This window comes from Cucurbita pepo, chromosome 3 (assembly GCF_057944985.1).
Source record: "Cucurbita pepo subsp. pepo isolate OVF chromosome 3, ASM5794498v1, whole genome shotgun sequence".
NCBI classification, from domain to species: Eukaryota; Viridiplantae; Streptophyta; class Magnoliopsida; order Cucurbitales; family Cucurbitaceae; genus Cucurbita; species Cucurbita pepo.
In genome coordinates this window covers 17645788-17668722 of record NC_141800.1, presented here as the reverse complement: position 1 = coordinate 17668722, position 22935 = coordinate 17645788, and the positions used below count along the sequence as shown (strand labels likewise).

Below are 22935 nucleotides of genomic sequence, written 5' to 3'. Positions count from 1 at the left end.
GAAAAGAGTAATTAAAGTTATTTTGTGGTAGAATCATTTGTTTTGTATTTGGTGTAAGTCTGACGTGGCATTGAATATTCATAACAAATGCGTCTTGGTCTTTATTGGCTGGCGACACGTCAAATAGAACGCTGCCCATATTCGTTGACCGTTGACTGTTTTTGGCACGTGCCGTTTGATCTTTGATGCTATGGGCTGTGAATCTCGATAATGGGCTTTATAATTTGGGCCCTTCATTTTGGGTTGGACTATCTGGAAGTGTGACGTGTAAATTCATTAATTAAATTTGTAATTTAACTAATTTTATTTTGTGTGTGTTGGCGCGAATTCAAATGATAACTTGCAGCCGAGGGAAGCGAAGGTCGCTTTGTTCCAAGTTTCCGTGCGAATAGAGGAAGGAAACGTTTGGCAGAATCGGAACAGTTTCTGAATTTGATCATTGTCTAATACAATCCTCTGGAAATGATAAATTTCGATATCGTTGCTGCTACGGCGGAGATCTTCATCTTCCTTTGCCTGGAGCGCCGATTTCAATTACAGTCGGGGGCTGCTTTGCGAGGTCTGGGATCTTCAATCGCCGTCGGCGCCGTCTAGAATGAGAAAGGCCTTGGGGAGACTTGGAGGTAAATTAACCTAACTTTATTTTTTCGTAAACATCGATTTGAATTCGTTTTCAGTTTTCTTTTTGGATCCGTCGATAAATCGATTAACAGATCAAGCGAAATGGAGAGTTCGTAGTCATAGAGATTTCTCTTTGAAAGAATATTGATCTTATTGGTGAAATTTGGTTACCTTACAATTTCCTTCATAACCTGATATTGTCACGGACTAATTTATAAGATGAATTTTTCGGTTTTGGTTCTTGTTCTTCGTGTGTTAAATTAGCTGATGCGTGCTGTTTCTGTGGACTTGGTACCATGTCTGGTTGCTATTGAGGGAGACATAAAGGATGTTTAATAAGAGCAAAAGATCTTATTGGAAATTGGGGGAGAAGCAATTGAGACATTTTTAATCTTATTATGCTTGCAATTTCAGGCAAAGAATGGAGGGACGAGCAATTGAGGAACATATCAGATAGAATATTTGATATGATTGGAGATAAGAAGGATAAGCTGTCGTTTGAAGATCTGTACATTGCTACGTTACTTGTATACAAGTAAGAAGCTCTTATTTTTTCTTGCTTCACTTTTTGTTGCTCGTTCATTCATTCATTTATAAGATAACCTGGTGGGACATCATTATTTACATTATGCTCATGGCTACCCACTGATTCGTGGGTTTTGTGAGAGTTTTTGCAAACCAATGGCTAACTCAGGAGACGATTAGAGTTGAAACTTTTCCATTTCTTGTTTGTCAATTCACTATTTTTTAACTAAAAATTAGAAGCGCTGTTGGTTTCTTATTTGTTGTTCTTTAAAAATGAAATAGGCATGTGCTAGTTGGTACCCATTTCTTGTTTCTTCTTCTCCCAGATTTTAAAATTTGAAAAATAAAGTTATTACCTAAAACATATTCATGTTGTTTTGTGAGATCCCACGTTGGTTGAAGAGGGGAACGAAATTTCTTATAAGAGTGTGGAAACCTCTTCCTAGTAGACACGTTTTAAAACTGTGAGGCTGACGGCGATACGTAATGGGCCAAAGTGGATAATATCTATTAACGATGGGCTTGGGCTGTGTGCCAGACACCGAGCGGTGTGCCAGCGAAGACGCTGGCTCCCAAGGGGGGGTGGATTGTGAGATCCCACATTGGTTGAAGAGTGGAACGAACCATTCTTTATAAGGGTGTACAAACCTTTCCCTAGTAGACACATGTTAAAACCATGAGACTTACGGCGATATATAATGGGTCCAAGTGGACAATATTCGTTAGTGGTGGTGTTGACACGTTACATGTTTAATATTTTGAGTAAAAATGTTCAAATAATTTTCTTATTTATGCCTTGAAAAAAAAAACTCAATTCAAAAGAAATTAGAAATGAGATTTAGTAACAGTTACCAAACGTTCCAAAAACTGGAAATAGAAAACAAGAAATGAGAAACATTAACGTTTCAGAAAAATACTCGTAAATTTTCAATCTGGGCTTCAACTTTGATCCTTGGAGATATCTGTTTAGCGTCTCAAGCTCTTGGCGACAAGGCATCTGTGGGCTTGGTTTAATACTTAACAATTACTTGTGATGCAGTGATATTAACAAGCGGTTGCCTATCTCTCATCTTGATCCGCCCACAGAGGAACGTTTCAGAGAGCTCATAAAGGTACTTTGTTGACACAATAGTATTACACAGGTTTAACAATGTAAGAAAGATGTGAGATCCCACGTCGATTGGAGAGAAGAATGAGTGTCTGCGAGGACGCTGGACCCCAAAAGGGGTGGATTGTGAGATCCTACATCAGTTGGAGAGGAGAACGAAACATTCTTTATAAGGGTATGAAAACCTCTCCCTAGCATACGTGTTTTAAAAACTTTGAGGGAAAGCTTGAAAGGGAAAACCCAAAGAGGACAATATCTACTAAAGGTGGACTTGGACGGTTACAAAAGTGCTTCTCGGTTGCCATTTGATTTATTTGATTGTGTTAAAGTAATCACCTTCTTAGCTATCCAATAAGGTTCAAAGATATAGATTAGATTTAAAATAGTGTTTATTCTTGTGGCTTTATTGAACTGTAGCGGCCTGTTGTTCCTGTTGCCATACTCGGGGCTTTGCATGTTTATGGTTCTCGTTGTATTATTAGGAGAACGAAACATTCTTTATAAGGGTATGAAAACCTCTCCCTAGCAGACCGAAAGGAAAAACTCAAAGAGGACAATATCTACTAAAGGTGGACTTTGACGGTTACAAAAGTGCTTCTCGGTTGCCATTTGATTTATTTGATTGTGTTAAAGTAATCACCTTCTTAGCTATCCAATAAGGTTCAAAGATATAGATTAGATTTAAAATAGTGTTTATTCTTGTGGCTTTATTGAACCGTAGCGGCCTGTTCTTCCTGTTGCCATACTCTGGGCTTTGCATGTTTATGGTTCTCGTTGTACTATCAGGAGAACGATTGGAACCAGGATAAAAAAATTGGGCGTGACGAATTCTTGGGTTTTATACTGAGCTTGACATCTGACGCGTTCATATCACTGAGCCACAGATTGATCCTCACTTTGGTGATAGCACCAACAGTCGCAGTGGTCACAAAGAGAAGTACTGAAGGCATCCCAGTCGTTGGAAGCCTGGTCCAAAAACTGCCCTCTTCAGCTTATGCTTTCCTTGTCACCCTTGCTGCTTTCGTGTTTCAAAACTCTCAGAAGCCGATGCTTAAATGATAAGTTCATACTCACTCTCTTTCATTCATTCCATTTGTTGTATATTCCTTTCTTGTTTACGTACAACACTTTTACACTGAATTCACTATTTCAAGCCTTGTTTGTAATTTGTTTCTTGGCTCTTCACCCTTTTTGTTCCGTTCATGGAGATCCCGCGATGCTTAAATTTGTGTCTAATAGGTTTTTAACTGTATCGAGTATTCATTAGGTTTCTAAACTTTTTCATTTTGGATCTAATAGATTTAATATTAAAGTATAATAATTTTAATATTTTGTGTCTAATAATTTAATATTAAAGTATATAATTTAAAATGCTAAATAAGTCTAATGATTTAGTATTAAAAAAAAAAAATTAATCGACCAGAAAGTTAAATTTTGTAGCAAATAAGATATTATACTTTTAGCATGAATTTAAATTTAAAATTGCAAGTTTAAAAATTTAATATCTTTTTTTTAATTTCTTATTTATGAATGTTTATACATTTTTTTATGTTTATTTTATTGCAATCTAAAAAATTAGCAACTGTTTCTAAAACTTATTAAAAGTTGAATGGCTGAAAAAAAGTATATACTGAAATGATATTTTTGCCCTAAAATTTAACTTGAAATTAAAATTCTTATTTTTTATTTTATTTTATTTTTTTAAACCGTTTATTGGAAACAATAATAATTTGTGCGCAATTGATATAAAATATAACGAGGGTGTGGACCCCACGGTTCTTATTTTGGCGGGTTTCCCTAATTGCGTAAAATCCAACCGTTGTCTGCGAATGGCGGTCGATGGCTAAACATTTGTTCTCGTATATAACGACCCCATAATAAAGTAATTAAAGCTAAATTAAATCAAAAGTCAAAATTATCTTATGTGATGTTTTCAAAATTTAACTAAAAAGTAATTAAGTTTGAGGATTATTGGGGGTGAGTCGGGTTAACTTAGTGAAAATTTATAAATTTATAAGCGAGAAATATTATCTCAGTGTTACGAGGCATTTTGGAAACTCCAAAGCAAAATGATGAGAGCTTATGCATGAAGGGAACAATATCATAATGGAGAGTCGTACTTTCAAACAATTAACAGCACAAAAAACAATAAAAAACAATAGGAAATAATAAAATATAGATATAATTTTTTAAAAATAGAAAATAATTACGAAATATGACTTAGAGTGTGTTTTTTAGGCATGCTTTTTAGCTAATTTTATAGCTTAATTATATAAATACACTTAATTGAAAGTCAAAAATGAAAATTGACCTTTAAATTATTGTAATAATAAAAGTTATAATCGTCTCTAATAAAAAAAAACCATAAAGCAAATTTTAATTAGATTTAAGATATTAAGGTAAATATAGGAAAAATTAAAACAAAACTATAAAAAATATATATAAACATTCCAATTTATTTAAAAAATATTAATGCTATTAAAAGTACTTTTAAGATATTATTTTCTCAAAATTATAATTGAGTATAAATTATTTAGAATTTTAAATGAAAATTAAAATCTTTAACCGATTTATAATAAAAGTAAAAGGAAAAAAAAAAACGTAAATCTGTAAGGTGGGTCGGTTCCGCTGACTCGTCAACTGCGGGGGAGAAAAACAAGGAAAAAAGAAAAAAGAAAAAACAAAGAAGAAATTGGCGCTGAAGCAAAAGCTCTGTTTGCTCGTTTGCAGGAGTCAGGTCCGAGATCCTGAAACTTGGTGGATAGATCTATCAACGCCTCTCCTTCACTTGCCTCGTTCTATTTCTTCAATGATTTGCTTGCATTTGTTAGCTCGACGATGTTCTAATTGTCAATTTTATTTCATTCGTTCGAGGAAATTATAATGTATTGGATCTGTTTGAACTTGCAGAAGTGGGAATCGACCTGATGGATTTTATTGGCGCGGTCTGAATCGGACCTGAATGAGATCATTGCCGTTGGAAGAGAAAGCAATTGGTGATAGATATGGCTGCTGGTGGTTTTGTCACGCGGGCTTTCGAGTCCATGCTTAAAGAATGTTCTGGCGGCAAGAAGTACCCAGCCCTTCAGAAAGCTATTCAGGCATTTATAGGTCTCGTTCTCATTCGTTTCTTGAATTCTGCGAGGTTGCATTATTGATCTATCTGTTTCTTCCTCTGAATCTTTGGAAATCTTCTGAATAACTGTTTTCTCTTCTGCCCGGAAATTTGTTTGGGACTGTTGTTCGTACTGTTTCCACTGGTTTTACTCTTGCATTGGTCAAATGCATTGATTAGTTATTTAACAGAAGTTTGGCATATTTTCTCGCATTCGGAATTAGGCGAGTTTAAGAATTTTATTCGGTGTTACGTGCATGCGTGTGATTTGCATGAAAATTCTCCGTGCCGTGTTGCATAATTGTCTTGCTGATGATTCCGGCGACCGCTTTTCAGATAGCACGAAAGAGATCAATCAGAGTCAACATGCTACACCAGTCGAGACAAAGCAACCGGCTCCTTCAGCTGGAGATTCCAGGTTTTACTCCGTGAATCTCCTTTGTTCTTCATAATGTAGCTAGTATATTTTATTTCAACATTCCTTGTGTTTTTACATCACAAAAATGATCGGAAAAAGTGGATATTAGGTCCTTAATCTTTTCAATTGTTTCATTGTATATTAATTGGCTTGCATGAGAGTTTAAAGTCTAGTCGTTCATTTGTGAAAAGAAGAAGAAAAAAAAAAAGAAGAAAAAAGTCTTTGACAGACAGGTAAATTTTCATTCACTGTTGGTTACAGTGAAACTGGAGGGCAAGCAGACGAGTCTCAGACAGCACAAACTGCACAGGAGGTTGAGAATGATGGCGGGAAAGTTGCTCCACGTGACCATGTATTAATTGTGTTAGGAAATGCTGGCAATGTCTTGCATGGAGATGATGCAGAGCTTGTTTTGAGTCCACTTCGCCTCGCATTTGACACAAAGAATTTAAAAGTCCTGGAACTCGCTTTGGATTGTCTCCATGTACGTGTTTTTATTTGTCTATGAAACCTTACCCTTCGATTGATGATTGCCTTTTTAAACAGCAACATTTTCTAACGATCTTTTATGAGATTTTGTTTATGTTATCTTAAGATCTCTCATTGTATAATTGACAGAAACTCATTGCTTACGATCACTTAGAAGGTGATCCTGGTTTAGAAGATGGTAAAAATGCCCCTCTTTTCACTGACATTCTGAACATGATTTGCGGTTGTATTGACAACTCATCACCTGATAGGTATGTCCCATTGCATATTATGAACATTTTTCACATTTTTGTTCTGCTAATTTATGGCCAAGTATTTGCATGGGATGGTATGCAGTACCATTTTGCAAGTGTTGAAGGTTCTTCTTACAACGGTTGCATCTACAAGGTTCAGAGGTACGTGGTTGTAGATAGGTGGTTATGATTGTTGCTTAATCAAGTCTTGACTTTTGAAAAGTGGATCGTGGATGAATGGGATTTTGTGCATTTTGATCTGGATTCTTTTGTACTATCTTGAGTTTAAGTAATGTTTTAATTATGAGGTTCTCTTCCAATTTAAAAGCGTCCATAGAATCGTGAATTTTATTTCAGAAGACTCCTTGATTAATGCTCAGATGAATAGAGATAATGCTCAAAAGCTGGGGGTGCATTTAAGTTATTATAAAGTTGGCTGTTTGGACTCTTGTAAATGCACTATAGCATCATTCCTAGAAAATCAGCAGAACACATTAATGTAATATTTTTAACGATTATAGGATTTTGAAGATAAGTTGTCTTATTTTTTTATTACTTTGTAATGGTGTGCAATATACCTCTCTTGGTGATCTTTTAACTACAGGAAATTCTTTCGTAATAACAACTGTTAGATTATTTGGATGGAAAGACTCTTCCTCTATAGTTCTTCAATTGGAGTTTCCTCCGCCCGCTCCTTAGGTTCTGTTCTTTCATTATTTAAGGGTAGTGTCTGATATGTTATATAACACCATTTTCCATGGTAGCAACAACAAGAATCATTATGATTTTGGAATTTTTTCTAAAGCTAGGAGATCACGGTTTATGTCCTTGGACTTAGGTATTGACCTGTGGGTAGGAAAGTCAGATGTTCTAGGCAATTTCTTATTGAACTGTTTAACTAACTAGAGTTGAGCATATGTATTGTATTCTTGTCGAAAGTCCTTTCAGGTAGCCAATTGGTAATATTTGTTTTGGAACATGATGAAGGGTGATCTAAACTTTTTGACTCTAAAGAGACATCCACACGGTAGCTCGTCACTGAGTTTTTTATTGCCTCTGCAAGCAAGTGCAAGAAAACATTCCCTTAGCTGGTTTGCTATAGGTCTATTACTGTAGTCTAGAGAGCCTCTGGATGGCCATAGCTAAATGCAATGCCTTTATTGAGACTTGATCTAGATTCATGTCGGGTAATGATGAGATGAGGTATTGGGAGAACGAGTGAGTGGGAAATGGAGCCTCTCTTATCTTCATTTCTGTACTCTCTGGACAAGGCATCTCTGAAGCAATCTAGCAATCTAGAATATTGGAATAAGAGAAAATTGGCTGATGCACTCACTTCAAGAAATATCTCAGAAGGAGGGAAATGGAATATTGAGCAACCTTGTTTTTTGAAGTGGCAAGTGCTAGGATGGATTATTCAAGAGATGCTAGGTGGGGGGGTGCTTCATCAGGGACTTTCTTATAATTTGACCATTGCACGAGGCCGTTGATGATTTGTAGGGTTTGCAGAAGTCTTATTACCCAAAGAAGGGCGTTTGCTTTAATAATGGTTCTAGGTGTAGTGGATTCATCAATAATTTCTTCAAAGACAAGGCCATGATTTTATTTGTTATTGTTTGTTCCATCATCCTTCTGGAGTGATGGATTGGAAGGGTAGACCAGTCTTCAAATACTTAATGAGCTTATCGTAGGCTTTCTTGAGTAGTTCTCCATATTTGTTTATTGTGAGCTTTTCTTCTTTATCTGTCAATTCTTTTGCTACGAAGTCTTCAGTTTTCTAATTTCAACTTCTTCTCTTCTTGAAATGCAGTACACGGGGAGCCTTTGTTAGGAGTCATTAGGGTTTGCTGCAACATTGCTCTCAATAGGTAGTTTGCATGTTGCCATTGTTTGATCTCTTCTTGTCAACTTAAAATAGTATAAATTGAACTATTTCCTTAAATCCATAGCAAAAGTCCCATAAATCAAGCTACTTCAAAGGCAATGTTGACACAGATGATCAGCATTGTATTTAGGAGAATGGAAACCGACCAGGTATGTAATTTAAACCTTGGTGCAAATACTTTTTTCTATTAATCGACAAGGAGAGAGATAGAACAAATTGCTTCTACCTCTGTTGGAAAGTGAGTGACAGAGAACTTGATGAACATTCAGGATAGTTTATCTACTTCCTCTGGGACAAATGAATCCATCTCTGCAGAAATTTCCAGTACGGTAGATGAAAAAACTACTGTGAATGAAGAAAATGACAAAGAGACTACTCTAGGAGATGTACTTGATTCAGTTAAAGACACATCCATTGCATCAGTAGAGGAACTTCAGAACCTTGCAGGTGGTGCTGATATCAAGGTACATATTCTTTTTATATAGGTTTTGTTTGGAATCCTATGAGCAGTTAGTATCCTGTTGCCTTTGTTTTCCAGCATTTTGTTCCAGGAAATTTGCATGGTTATGAGTTACGAAAGATCTCGTGTTGCACAGGGTTTAGAAGCCATTCTTGACAAAGCTGTTCATATTGAAGATGGTAAAACGATGTCACGGTATATATTATAATGTGCTTTAAGACTGATTGTCATTCTAACGTAATTATTGTGGAAGGATACTTATGATTTTCTTGGATTATTAAAACTCTTGTTATTCACATTCTTCAAGAGGGATTGATTTGGAGAGCGTGAACATTGTTCAACGTGATGGGCTACTGGTATTTCGCACACTTTGCAAGGTTGGTTGTCTCAGAATTCTCTCTGCATTGCTGTGTTTATCATTTTAAGCTTCTCATTTGATTCTGCAGTGCTATGTTTCAGATGGGAATGAAGGAGGAAACTGATGAAGTCACAACCAAGACTCGCATTTTATCTCTTGAGCTTCTGCAGGTTAATTGCGTAACTTGGTTAATGGTTCGGCATAATTAATTATATGTTCGGTGTATGACACAGTAGAGCACTGATATCTTCTAATACTTTGTTTCAGTCCAGAAAATTAATCTGAGTCCTTCAGATTTACTGCTATTTGTTGATGGATCAGTATGCAGTTTAATATCAGCTTGCCCATGGCTGAATCTATTATGATTTTGAGAACGGAGTTCAGTTGATTGTCCTGATTTAGTTTTATGAATGAGACGTTTTTGGTTCTATGAATGAAAGAACTAATATGATTTTAAGAACGTACAAATATCTGCGAAGTTTTATTCTCTTTCAATCACGTACACAACTCAATGAAAAATCATAGTAAAGAACGTTTGGTGTATGTCAAAGCTTTGCTGCACTTGAGTTACAAGAATTTATTTTACATGCTTTGAATGCTGAATGTCCTTTTCCACCCCTCTTATACTTTATATGATACAATCTTGCAGGGTTTATTAGAAGGGGTGAGCCAAGCATTTACAAAAGACTTCCATTTTATTGACTCAGTGAAAGCATTTCTTTCATATGCTTTATTACGAGCTTCTGTTTCACAATCTCCAGTAATATTTCAGGTGTGCACGCTGAACAATCAATATTTACTATCTCATGTGAGTGAAACAGGCTGATATTTGTTTCTGATCATATCTTTCTCCTGACAGTATGCAACTGGAATTTTCTCTGTGCTTTTGTTGCGATTTAGGGAAAGTCTTAAAGTATGTATCTTCTTTATCCTGATGCTTAATAAAAAAAATTTAACCAGTTTATAAAAATTTCTTTTAATTAGATAGAGGCAGTTAAACGCGATCTTTTCATTTTCAGGGTGAAATTGGCATATTCTTTCCCCTGATAGTTCTGAGATCATTGGATGGCACAGATTTTCCTGTTAATCAAAAAATAAGTGTTCTCAAGTATGACCCTCTAATGCTTGTTAACATATGGCATGGCTATGTCACTGTTCAGTCTAATTCTGCTGTTCTGGTTTTGGAACTTCATTTGACAATTTCTTCTCTGTCTGTTTCCAGGATGCTTGAGAAAATATGTAGGGAACCCCAAATTCTTGTTGACATATTTGTCAACTATGATTGTGATCTTGAGGCTCCCAATTTGTTTGAACGCATGGTACGGTCTGTGTAATTTATTCTGATTTTAAATACTTTATTTGGAGTAAAACGTGTTGGCTTGGGCTTATTCTTTCTTTTACTCTGTTTTGTAGGTAACCACGTTATCTAAAATTTCTCAAGGCACCCTAAATGCAGATCCAAATGTGGCAGCTGTATCCCAGACAACTTCAATTAAAGGATCATCACTTCAAGTGGGTCTTATATTATTGCCCATTTTCCAATCTTGCTATAATTCGTGCTTGATTTTGCACGACTACTTATTGGTTTGATGACCATTTCTTTTTTCTTGACCCTTCCAGTGTCTTGTGAATGTGCTCAAATCATTAGTTGACTGGGAGAAGTCACGTCTCCATTCAGAAAAGCAGAGTTTAAGTGTTCATTCGTTAGAAGAAGAGTCTTCAGGCAACGAAAATCTTGAGAACAAGAGCAGGGAAGATGTGACGGGCAATTTTGAGAATGACGAGTCCACGGTGGAAGCTGCCATCTTTGAGGTGATTAAAATTTAACTTGCACTTCTCTAGTTGTGAAGATATATTTTTCTAAAATCCTACTGTCGGCTGTTTTCTGATCTCCTTTATTGTTATGAACGTATTTTAGTCCCTAATTTTTAGTTTGTTTTTATTAAACACAGTTCAATAGGAAACCAGTTAAGGGTGTTGAGTATCTGATTTCAAATAAGTTGGTGGGGAACACACCATCTACAGTTGCTCAGTTTCTCCAAAATACTCCCTGCTTGGACAAGGTAGAATCTCACTCTTCAAAGAACGCTGGTTGCTATGTTTTAATTGACACTTCTACTATGAATTGGCTCAATATAGACTTGTTGCAACCTTTTACTTCCAGACTATGATTGGTGATTATCTGGGTCAGCATGAAGAGTTTCCTGTTGCAGTCATGCATGCATATGTAGATTCCATGAAATTTTCAGGCATGAAGTTTGATGCTGCAATGCGTGAATTTCTCAAAGGTTTTCGTCTTCCAGGGGAAGCTCAAAAGATTGATCGCATCATGGAGAAATTTGCAGAACGGTATATTTACACCATGTGCACTTGGTTTTAAGAGAAGAAAAATTCTTTCGTTACTAAAGAAAGAGTGTAAAGAGGGGAGGATAAGGAAGTCTCTCAAAAGGGCAATGTGTTTGAAAGCACCCTACATGGTACAGATAAGAGAAAAGATGATTACAAAATGGATTGCATAGCAAACATCAGAGAGAAGCCATTGCTCTCGCATTCTCTCAAAAGTTACCTTAATAGAATAATGATAAATTCTCCAATTTCTTTTAAAACATAATTCTTGAAGAACTTCTCAGGCATTTGAGAGTTGGTCCCTCCCCTCATTTTCTTGGACATTCAATTGCATTCCTCCGTAGAATTGGTTCCAATCAGAACGTTGGACTTTGTGGTTAATTTGCATATTTAATAGGATTTGTTCCAATCAGACATATTGGGTTTTGCCTAATTTGACATGTACTGAAGCAAGATATCTTGAATTCAGATCTTCATTTTCATTTATTTATTTATTTATTTTTATTGTCTTACCCTGCTTTTCGAAGTAGTCTTAAACCATATGGGAGGAGAGTGTTGAGAAAATATCTCAATAAGTCCATTAGACTCTAATCCCTTACGGAAGATGTTAAAGATGTTATCATTATCTTTTTTCCATCTCGATAATTGAAAAGATAGTTCAGAACTCAGATTCACTCATTCGTTTCCTTTTTGCTGAGATGATTTTCACTTTCTAATGGCAGCTAGTGATATGTGTTTGTGTTGTATCCATACCAGATATTGTGCAGACAACCCTGGCCTTTTCAAGAATGCAGACACTGCATATGTTCTAGCTTATGCTGTGATTATATTGAACACTGATGCTCATAACCCTATGGTGTGGCCTAAGATGTCGAAGCCTGATTTCACTCGTATGAATGTCATGAATGATCCAGAAGATTGTGCCCCTACAGAACTCCTGGAAGATATATATGACTCTATAGTTAAGGAAGAGATCAAAATGAAAGATGACAGCACTGACAAAGCAAAAAGCCGCAGAGAAAGGCTGGAGGGAGAAGAGAGGGGAGGCCTTATGAGTATTCTTAACTTGGCTCTTCCGAGAAAAATGTCCTCCGCTGGTGCCAAATCTGAGAGTGAGGCTATTATTAAGCAAACACAAGTTATATTCCGAAATCAAGGAGCAAAGAGAGGGGTTTTTTGTACCTCACAGAGAATTGAACTTGTAAGGCCTATGGTTGATGCTGTAGGATGGCCTTTACTTGCTACTTTCTCTGTTACTATGGAGGAAGGTGACAATAAACCTAGGGTTGTCCTTTGTATGGAGGGGTTTAGAGCTGGTATACATATCACACATGTTCTTGGAATGGATACCATGCGCTATGCATTCCTAACATCTCTCATCAGGTACGATACCGTTTTTTATTATTATTTTATTAATTTGAAAAGATAGGGGAAAAAAATCAATCTATACTCCTAAACTTTGTAGGTTGAATCAATTAAAACCCCATATCAATTTAAATTCTAAACTTTTTCAAGAGGATCGATTTTGACCCTTCATTAGGATTTTGTTTTAAAATTGTTGATTCATACTTCTCACATGCATGTAAGACTTCTTTAAATGCAGAAATTAATACAATATTAAATTGAAATGCTAGAATCAAGTGGGTAAGCATTTGTCATAGAGTGTTTTTATTTCTTCTTCTTTTTTTTTTTTACTTATTCAGGAAGAATTTTGCGATAATTTTTTTTGCTACTTGTCTTGGATTTTGAATAAAGAATAATGTTATTTAGGTAATTTTAAGTTGATTTTAAATGGAATCAAGTGAAATAGTTATGAATCACTAACAATTGGTCTAAATTGATTTATTTATGAAAGTTCAAACTGATACAATTATTAGTTTAAAGTTCTAATTTAAATAACCTGCAAAATATAAAGATATAAATTGATTCTTTTCCCCAAGATTTTAAATATAACTTTACACATGTTTGAGTTTTAATCTATTTATTTATTGCATCTGCTACTGCTGTCGTTTGTTTTAATTTCATTTTCTTGTGATAACAAGGTTTGCCTTTGACTGATGGAACTAGTTTGTTTAAATTTTGGGAAAACTGATGTCATTACATTCTTTTGCTAGGTTTACTTTCTTGCATTCACCAAAGGAAATGCGTAGTAAAAATGTAGAAGCATTACGCATGCTATTGGCCGTGTGTGATTTAGAGACAGAATCCCTTCAAGACACTTGGAATGCAGTTTTAGAATGTGTGTCTCGTCTTGAATTCATCACATCGACTCCTTCTATTGCAGCGACTGTCATGCATGGATCAAATCAGATCTCCAGGGATGCTGTTGTTCAATCCCTAAAAGAGTTAGCTGGGAAGCCTGCGGATCAAGTATTTGTGAACAGTGTAAAACTTCCCAGTGACTCTGTTGTGGAGTTTTTCACTGCTCTATGCGGTGTCTCTGCAGAAGAATTGAAACAAACTCCTGCACGTGTTTTTAGCTTGCAAAAGCTTGTTGAGATAAGCTATTATAATATGGCTCGTATACGAATGGTATGATGAGTTCGGATAAATTTTTTATTGATAACGTCATTAATAATATTTATCTCCAAATGTGTTGGGGTCATGCCATACTAGTCTAATGAACTGAGGATATTCTTAGTTGTGACAAGGATGCTTTGACCCAGATGTGAACCATTCACTGGATTTAAGTAACTGGGCCAAATGTTAGTGATAGGATTGCCTCCACGATGTCCTGTACTGTCATTTGTGATCTTAAATCCATTGTGATGATTAAAAAATATTTATAGGGGTGGTGGTTGCAGGGGCTTATAACTTTCAATGGTTATGCATGTCCAATTTTTTGCCTATAATATTGATTGCTTTTCTTCTGTCACAACACTAAGATGCTGGAGGCGAAGGGTCTGTCCTCATTTTTTACAACACCTCATTCTTTCTTTGGATGCATAGGGACTGGAAGAATTTTAGAAAATAATTGTATGGAGGCACCAATTATGCAAAGTGTTGACTTTCTCCTTTCATTATGTTGCTTAACTGAGCATATTGTGCTTATTATCCACGTGATGCAATTCATAAAGTTTTTCTTCTACTCGGAACTCTATGCACTATTTATATCATGCAATGAAAAAATTTCCTTTGCTAAATGTTATTTAGCCAAGCAAATATCATTATCAATTTTTTTTTTCACTGTGTTTATTGTGGTTAGCTAAGCCTCAATTTTAAAATACTTATATATTGATTGTGGGTGGAAGAATGATCTCCTCTTGATGCAAGGATGACTTTTGGAATTTCCTTGATACTTTGCATAACTTTATATTACTTAAAGAATTTGATTGCGCATTGAGACATTAAATTTCATGTTGTAACTTATTCAATATGTGTTGCGTTTTCATTTTTGGTGAGGACATTTTTACTTGTGCATCTTCCAGGTTTGGGCTAGGATATGGTCTGTCCTGTCAAATCACTTTATTTCTGCTGGGAGCCATCATGACGAGAAGATTGTAATATATGCCATAGATTCTCTGAGGCAGCTTGGGATGAAGTACTTGGAGAGAGCTGAACTTGCCAACTACACATTCCAAAATGACATTCTTAAGCCATTTGTTGTTCTCATGCGTAACAGTCAAAGTGAATCGATAAGGAGCCTTATTGTTGACTGTATTGTTCAAGTACGTCAAACTATCAACTTTTATAGCGAACTTGTACAAATCACTTCATTATATTTGATTCTACTGGAGGTTTCTGGCACATTTATTAGATTTTTTTTTTTAATTTTTTATTACAGATGATAAAATCAAAAGTTGGTAACATAAAGTCTGGATGGCGAAGTGTTTTTATGGTTTTCACAGCTTCCGCAGATGATGAATCTGAGTCAATTGTTGAAAGTGCCTTTGAAAATGTTGAACAGGGTAAGCATTTTGTTTCTGTTTCCTGTTGAGAGATACTTATCTTTTGGCATATTACTCCTCAAAATTTGAATATCTAATGCAAGAGATTTGCAGTTATATTGGAGCACTTTGATCAGGTAGTTGGGGAATGTTTTATGGACTGTGTCAACTGTCTTATAAGGTTCGCCAATAACAAAAGTTCCCATCGTATAAGTTTGAAGGCTATTGCACTCCTACGTATATGTGAGGATCGATTGGCAGAGGTTTGTTGTACTCCCATGTAGTTTGAGTTGTTAGCAAATCACTTGCATCTAAGATGTTCTGCTTAAAAGCTCTTTGTTATTTCCATGAAAGAGTGCCTTTTTTTGTTTGTTTTTTCCTTTCTTTTTAAGTTTTCTTATGAGTAGCGACCTTGATGTGCAGCCTTGAGTAGTGGTGTTAGCACAACAGGACCAGACTCTGAGCTTTTATTTCGAAGTTTCATTATTCATATCACCAAAATGTTTGTATAATTCGTCAGGAGTACACTTTTGGAAAATATGACCAAAAGAAAATGTGGGAGACTTGATTCGTTTCCATTAGAGGGAAGTGATAAAAAGAAATCTTAGGTGTACTGTAAATCACTTTAGACCTCAGAGTAGTCTCTTTAAGGTTAAACTATTCATTCATCTTCATTTGGATTCCCTAGTGAAAAAAAAGAAAAAAAAAAAAAAAAAAATCAATTGGATTCCAACTTGATGTAATCCTTCTGTTGGGAAATAATATTTGCTTGATTACTGAGGATTTTGTGGGTATAATAGCTGCACAATATACTTCTTACAGTTGCTTCAATTAGTTACCATACTGAAGCACACGTTTCAGATGAATCTTATTTTATTTGTAGAAAATTTGGGGATGATGATAGTAGTGAACCTTTGATAACTATGTTGATACTTAGTTTGGATAATTCAATATTCCCTCCATTCAATTGAATTTCTCTAATGCATAGGGTTTCATACCTGGTGGTGCTTTGAGGCCGACCGACGATAGTGCTGATCCAGTATTTGATATGACTGAGCACTATTGGTTCCCAATGCTTGCTGGGTTGTCAGATTTGACATCAGACACGAGATCAGAGGTCCGGAGTTGTGCACTGGAAGTTTTGTTTGACTTGCTGAATGAGAGAGGTGCCAAGTTCTCAAAATCATTTTGGGAGAGCATTTTTCATCGCGTCTTGTTTCCAATTTTTGATCACTTGAGACATGCTGGGAAGGAAAGCTTGAATTCTAGTGGTGATGAGTGGCTCCGTGAAACAAGTATTCACTCGCTTCAGTTGCTTTGCAATCTCTTCAATGCATTTTACAAGGTATTAATGGGCTTAAATTTGGTTATTTTTAATCTAACCATAAATTAACTGCCAAAATGGTTTTTTGAAGATAAGATTTCTTCCTTTTCAATTTTTTTTTTCAATGTTGTACACTTCTCGGTGGTGTCAAAGCTATAGCAATTCATTTTGAGATTACCCCATTTCTTTGGTTCTTCTTAGCCTTCTTGTAAGTTTTCTTAGGGAGGGGGAACCTCTTCCACTCGCCCCCAGGTTGTTCTTCCTTGTTGTGGGGTAAATTATCCTTTCTGTTCCCTATAAAAGAAAAACAGTAAATCAAAATGGTATTTAACCTTATTTCATTGAGTTTATATGCCTCTCAAGGAGGTGGATAACTGTCCAACCACATAGCATTTTCCTTTAGAGAAATGAATTCTTGGGTTACTCTCGCAACTGTTGAGAACAAATCCACGATAGTTAGGGATTAATATATACATATATATATTTTTGTCTTAATCGAAGTGTTTCGAAAAGATTTGCTCAACATAAGTATGCTGATGCTGTTAATGTGTGGTCTAATATGCCTCCATACTGACCAAGTTACTGAAAAATGTTCTTTTGTGTTTGATCCTGCAAGATTGTATGCCTTGCTGCTGCGTTTAAGATTTGATTTCTTTGTTAAACAGGATTCATAGTCTGTAGATATTTCTAAAAATATATATTTTTTTTTCATGATAAACGTAAATATGATCATAATTATGCTTTTCACAGATCATTTGTTGAATCTCTAAATTATGCTTCTCAATTGACTGTATTTAAGTTTTTCTGTAAACCTTTTTGTATTGACAAATATTATTTCCTTCTTTAGGAGGTGTGCTTTATGCTACCTCCACTGTTGACCTTGCTATTAGATTGTGCAAAGCAGCCGGAACAATCAGTGGTTTCATTGGCTTTGGGTGCTCTGGTGCACCTAACTGAAGTTGGCGGACACCAATTTAGCGAGGATGACTGGGACACATTGTTAAAAAGTATAAGGTGAATACTACTTTCTTTTTAATCTTTTTTTTTTCTTTATAACATTAAACAAACTTACTTCATATATGAAAAGTTACAAATAAGTAAAGAGCCAACAGTTACAAATTAGTGAAGAGACAAAAGTTAACAAAACTGAAAAGAAAGCTAAACCTCAAATAATTTGTACAAGAACCATATTTCATTATTTTTATTTTTATTATTATTATTTTTTTGGGGAGGGGGGATGAGAAATATAGAGACCGAATTCCTTATGTTTTTAATGAGGAACAAAACCCCAATTCAATTTGTGTTGATTACAAATCTTTTGCCTTTATGGTAGCTTGACATGAAATAACTATGAAAAATTCCAATGATCGCTTGACAAACAATCAATCTTCCGCTTGACAAACAAAATTTCTAGTTATTTATTCATTTATTATATTTATTTTCTATTTTGTTACCCTTAAGTTTGGCAATGATGAATAAAAGAAATTCTAGTTTATACAACACTTTTTCCTTGATCAGCTTCCCAAGCTTCTAGAAATTGCAAGCTTTTCACCCCAATCTTTCAGCCACTATCTTGACTTCAAACAGACTTCAAAGATTTTGAGAGCCTTGTAAATATATATATATATTTTTAACACTTCCCTCTTATCTCTACATAAAAGGCAATATGTCATCCCCAAATTGAATGTGTAAAGGTGGATATTACTATTATCGTTGCAAATGTCCATTATTGTTTACGTTTCTGTCTTTTCTCAGAGATGCTTCGTACACAACTCAACCACTTGAATTACTAAATGCTTTGGGTTTCGAGAAATCAAGCCATGATGAGGTGAATATTGTTGGTGGTACTTCCTTGAGGTCAGTTAGCCTGAAAGAAGCAAAGAACCATCATCTTGATGTCGGTGACCATGGAAAGGTATCTCCAGCATCCTCACCAAGGGTTGCAGATATCATTAGTCGGAATCCCATTGAAGAGTCTGGGTTACATGTTACCTCATATGAATCTGTTGAAGGTTATTCTTTTAGAAAACTGACGAGCCACATTCCTTTGATTCATTGTCACCTTTGTAAATAACGTAGGTTTGACCATTTAAAATTGTGTGTAAAGAAAGTAAGGAATGAAATTCTTTATATTGTAGGTCTTCAATCACCGTCAGCAAGAACAAGAGCTGCAGAACCTGGAAATCTTCTGCGGAGTCAAACAATAGGCCAAAGAATTATGGGAAATATGATGGATAATATCTTTGTTAGAAGTCTTACTTCAAAATCTAAGGGACGTGCATCAGATGTCTCTGTGCCATCTTCTCCAATAAAGGTATTGTACTTGTGGAATATATTTCCATAAGTTGTCTATGACCTTATCACGTACGTAGGATAGGATTTCTTGTTTGGAACTTCTAGTCCACTTTCCTATGAGTTTGTACGTTTCTTTTCTTCTCCCATGAAATTTTTTTTTATCGAGAGAAAAAGGAAAATGATTGACATAACCTAAACATAACTTTTGCTTGTTCAAATAACAAAGTAAGGTGAAGCATGGTCAAGAATTATGTATCACTTTATGATAAACAAATTTGTTTTGCAAGTTCGTTATTACTAGTAGTTCCTACAAAGGATCAGACTAAGGATGTGTACAATACTTGAATTCTTGATGTAGATACTACATAGTTGGTTCTCATTGTTTGAACGGTGATTAGATTGAATCTTGGTTTCAAACAATGATTCAATTGATGATAAAGAAAGAGAATTCTAAGTTAAACTCCCCACCCTAATAGAAAAAAGAATCGATCATTTATCATATGATACTTAGTAAAACATTCATAAAAAGTCTCACAAATGAGTTTTCTTATGCAAGAGTGTAATTCATAAAAAGTCTTTGCTTGGATTCTTATAAAATCAATTGTGAGAATCCAAGCAAAGACTTCTTATAAGAAGTCTCACAATTGATTTTATAAGAATCCAAGCAAAGACTTCTTATAAGAAGTCTCACAATTGATTTTATAAGAATCCAAGCAAAGACTTTTCACAATTGATTCATACTTAGTAGATACTCAAGTCTTTGCTTGGATTTTATAAGAATCCAGTGTAATTCATTTTATAAGAATCCAAGCAAAGACTTGAGTTTTCTTATGCAAGAGTGTTCGCCATAGAACCGAGAGACCAGGGATCAGTGGAGTACTAAAAGAGCATCTGCAATATTTGCATTTGGAATAGTTGACTTATTGCCTCATGCTTAATCAATCAAGGACTGGTAGTTATTCTTCTATGTTAATGTGCTGTAGCATTTTATTCAATATGTACTTTATGCTTTATTTTCTAGTTTAAAATTAAGACAGTCTTTGCAGAATCTAAACACTGACACCTAAAGACCTATCTCTTTTATGTTCTTGCATTTGTTTAAATTTTCACACAACACCATTGTAGCTTCCTCCTGACACTGTGGATCCCGAGGTGAAAGATGATGAGGAAAGTTTGCTATTGGGGATTGTTCGAGGCAAGTGCATTACGCAACTCTTACTTCTTGGGGTCATTGATGGAATTCAGGTTTGAAGCTGATTATTTTATGCTTTTTTGGGAATGGAGTACTTGCTTATATTATTGTAATAATTTTCATTCATTCCTATATATCCTTTCACACCTGCTGGTGGTAAAGTGATGAATGAGAAGTTTACACTGAATGTGGTGGGGACCAGTGGTGTAAAGGGGAAAGGGAGCTGCTATGAATTGTATTGTAAATTGTTTATTTCCACATTGTAATGCCTGATGGATTCTTGCAGAAGAAATACTGGGACAAGCTTGGAGCACCACAAAAGATTGCCATAATGGACATTTTGTTATCTTTGCTCGAATTTTCCGCTACTTATAACTCATATGATAATCTCAGACAGCGCATGCATCGCGTTCCTGATGAGAGGTAGACAGAGAAAGTTGCACTTTTCCCTAAATGTATCTAAATTTTTGTAATGAAAGATAATCATATTTCTTCCTTACACAGGCCTCCACTAAATCTTCTTCGCCAGGAGTTAGCTGGAACTTCAATTTACCTAGACATCTTACTTAAAGCAACTTCGGGATTTAATGGGATTGAAGCAGAACAAGAAACAACTGTCGATAATCTGGAAGTTGATACTGCATCAGCCAAAGATGATTTGACTTCCCCTCAGGATTCTAGTGCAGTTAACAATGTTGACGGAATAGCTGAAAGCAGGCTAGTATCGTTCTGTGAACAAGCTCTTAGGGATGCATCTGATCTGCAATCCTCTGCAGGGGAAGCCACTCACATGGATGTCCATCGAGTTTTGGAGTTACGTTCTCCGGTGATCATTAAGGTATCGATCAGTTGGCCATTCAGCTTTTAAATGTACTACATAAGTGTGATACTAGAGTTGTAATTTTTTTTTCCCTCATTTTTATGACTGAAATAGGTTGTTCTTTCTACCAAGCTGAAATGCATAATTTAAGAACAATTGTTTCAATTTTTTCCATCCAGGTGCTCAAAGGCATGGGATTTATGAACAGTCAGATATTCAGAAGACACCTGAGAGAATTTTATCCTTTGCTTACAAAACTTGTATGCTGTGACCAGGTATTCTCCTGAAAAATGTTTAATATTCTCAGTGATATTATTTTCTTTTATGGGTATTACGAGGCTGTGCTATGTGAACATGCTTATGTATGCAACTATGTGACCTTTGAACACTATCTGATAGGGGTGAGAGCTCTTCACTGTTGCTACTTTTACCAGATAATGATGTTTCTTTTTGGTACCTATCTAAGGTTTTGTTGTGGCCCCTGTAACTTTTACTGCCTCTTGAGAACATTTTTATGGCTGCCATAATTTTTAATAGTTTTCTTGTAACAGCCTATGCCCACCGTTAGTAGATATTGTCTTTTCTAGGCTTCCTCTTTCGAACTTCCTCTCGAGGTTTTTAAAACATGTCTGTTAGGGAAAGGTTTCCACACCCCTATAAAGAATGCTATGTTATCCTCCCCAATCGGGGTCCAGCGTCCTCGCTGGCATTCGTTTCCTTCTTCAATCTATGTGGGACCTCTCCAATCCACCCATTTGGGGTTCAGCATCCTTGCTGGCAAACTGCCTCGTGTTGACCCCTCTTCGAGGCTCAGCCTCCTTGCTGGCACATCGCCCGATGTGTGGCTGTGATATCATTTACAACGGCTTAAGCCCACCACTAGCAGATATTGTCCTCTTTGGACTTTCCTTTTTGTGCTTCCCCTCAAGGTTTTCAAAACGGCTAGGGAACGATTTCCACACCCTTATAAAGAATGTTTCGTTCTCCTCTCCAATCGAGATGGGATCTCACCTTCCTGCTTATAAAAAAAAAAAGACTTTTTAAAACTTGAAAGTAGATGTCATTCATGGTCGTCTATTTACTTCATTACAAACAACTTTTTATTATCTTTAACAGTGGAGTGGAGTAGTTCTATAATTCATTTGACATGGCTGGATTGGTGATCTTCTATTGGCTACTTTGTCCAAGTCAATGTTTTGGACTGTATTTATTGACTGTGTTTTTTTAATCCAATACATAATATACGAGATAGATTCACTGTGTTCATTAGGGATATTTCTTTCTGATTACTTTTTTCTTGGTTTGTTCAGATTGATGTTCGAGGAGCTCTTGCTGATCTCTTCAAGATACAACTGAAAGCACTATTGCCATAGTTTCTATTGATTCTTTGTTCTCAAATCTCTCAAAGAGTGCTTTTAAGCATTGTTGCTCAAGAAGATCAAGCTCATCATCATTGAGTTCTCTTCGGATGACATTTATTTCGTCAATGTTAGATTTTTTTGGTAGGAAATGGAAGGAGAAGGTAAAAGTATAAGTTAACCACGGTAAAAAAGGAGGCAAACAGCACCATATTTTATAACGGATGAAGTGAAATCATCATGTCTCCTTGGTGTTACTGCGTGGTTAAGGTAGCTGAGGTAAAAATTTCAAATATTATGCCCACTCTCCAATTTTGAGGTGCGAATTTATTACTCGAGTATTAAAGTATTAATTTTAGTTACTTGTAATTATGCATATTAGCTATCAATGCTTTTTGTTTTATTTGGATTTAACCTACATGCCAATATATGGTTAGGTACTCGAGATTACCCCCTCTTAATTTAAGCTGCTACTTCGGGATGAGGATTAAACCATCTACC

At 35.6% G+C, this 22935-nt stretch overlaps 2 protein-coding genes across 7 annotated transcripts; both read left to right on the top strand.

Annotated features, from left to right (window-relative positions):
* Nucleotides 1-327: 327 nt before the first annotated feature.
* Nucleotides 328-3420, top strand: LOC111791228 (uncharacterized). The gene is made up of 4 exons (XM_023672490.2): nt 328-623; nt 1036-1156; nt 2186-2258; nt 3041-3420. Exons 1-4 carry the CDS (start codon nt 596-598, stop codon nt 3311-3313), a joined length of 495 nt encoding a protein of 164 aa, XP_023528258.2. The 5' UTR covers nt 328-595; the 3' UTR covers nt 3314-3420.
* Nucleotides 3421-4867: 1447 nt separating this feature from the next.
* LOC111789919 (brefeldin A-inhibited guanine nucleotide-exchange protein 5) lies at nt 4868-22848 on the top strand. Of its 6 annotated transcripts, none has more exons than XM_023670642.2 (34): nt 4868-4991; nt 5165-5365; nt 5706-5787; nt 6049-6271; nt 6406-6527; nt 6613-6671; nt 8320-8377; nt 8459-8543; nt 8664-8858; nt 8991-9049; nt 9162-9231; nt 9314-9382; nt 9862-9984; nt 10072-10125; nt 10232-10320; nt 10435-10531; nt 10626-10724; nt 10833-11024; nt 11165-11275; nt 11377-11561; nt 12315-12941; nt 13673-14090; nt 14987-15226; nt 15343-15466; nt 15560-15708; nt 16434-16790; nt 17617-17783; nt 18525-18781; nt 18908-19083; nt 20190-20309; nt 20543-20679; nt 20761-21094; nt 21256-21351; nt 22387-22848. In XM_023670642.2, the coding sequence occupies exons 2-34, from the start codon at nt 5260-5262 to the stop codon at nt 22447-22449; spliced, it is 5343 nt and encodes a 1780-aa protein (XP_023526410.2). In that variant the 5' UTR covers nt 4868-4991; nt 5165-5259; the 3' UTR covers nt 22450-22848. The 6 variants fall into 6 exon arrangements, 5 of the variants coding, with proteins under 5 accessions (XP_023526410.2, XP_023526411.2, XP_023526409.2 ...); XM_023670643.2 differs by having other exon boundaries at nt 4891-5011; XM_023670641.2 differs by having other exon boundaries at nt 4925-5080.
* The last annotated feature ends 87 nt before the right edge of the window (nt 22849-22935 follow it).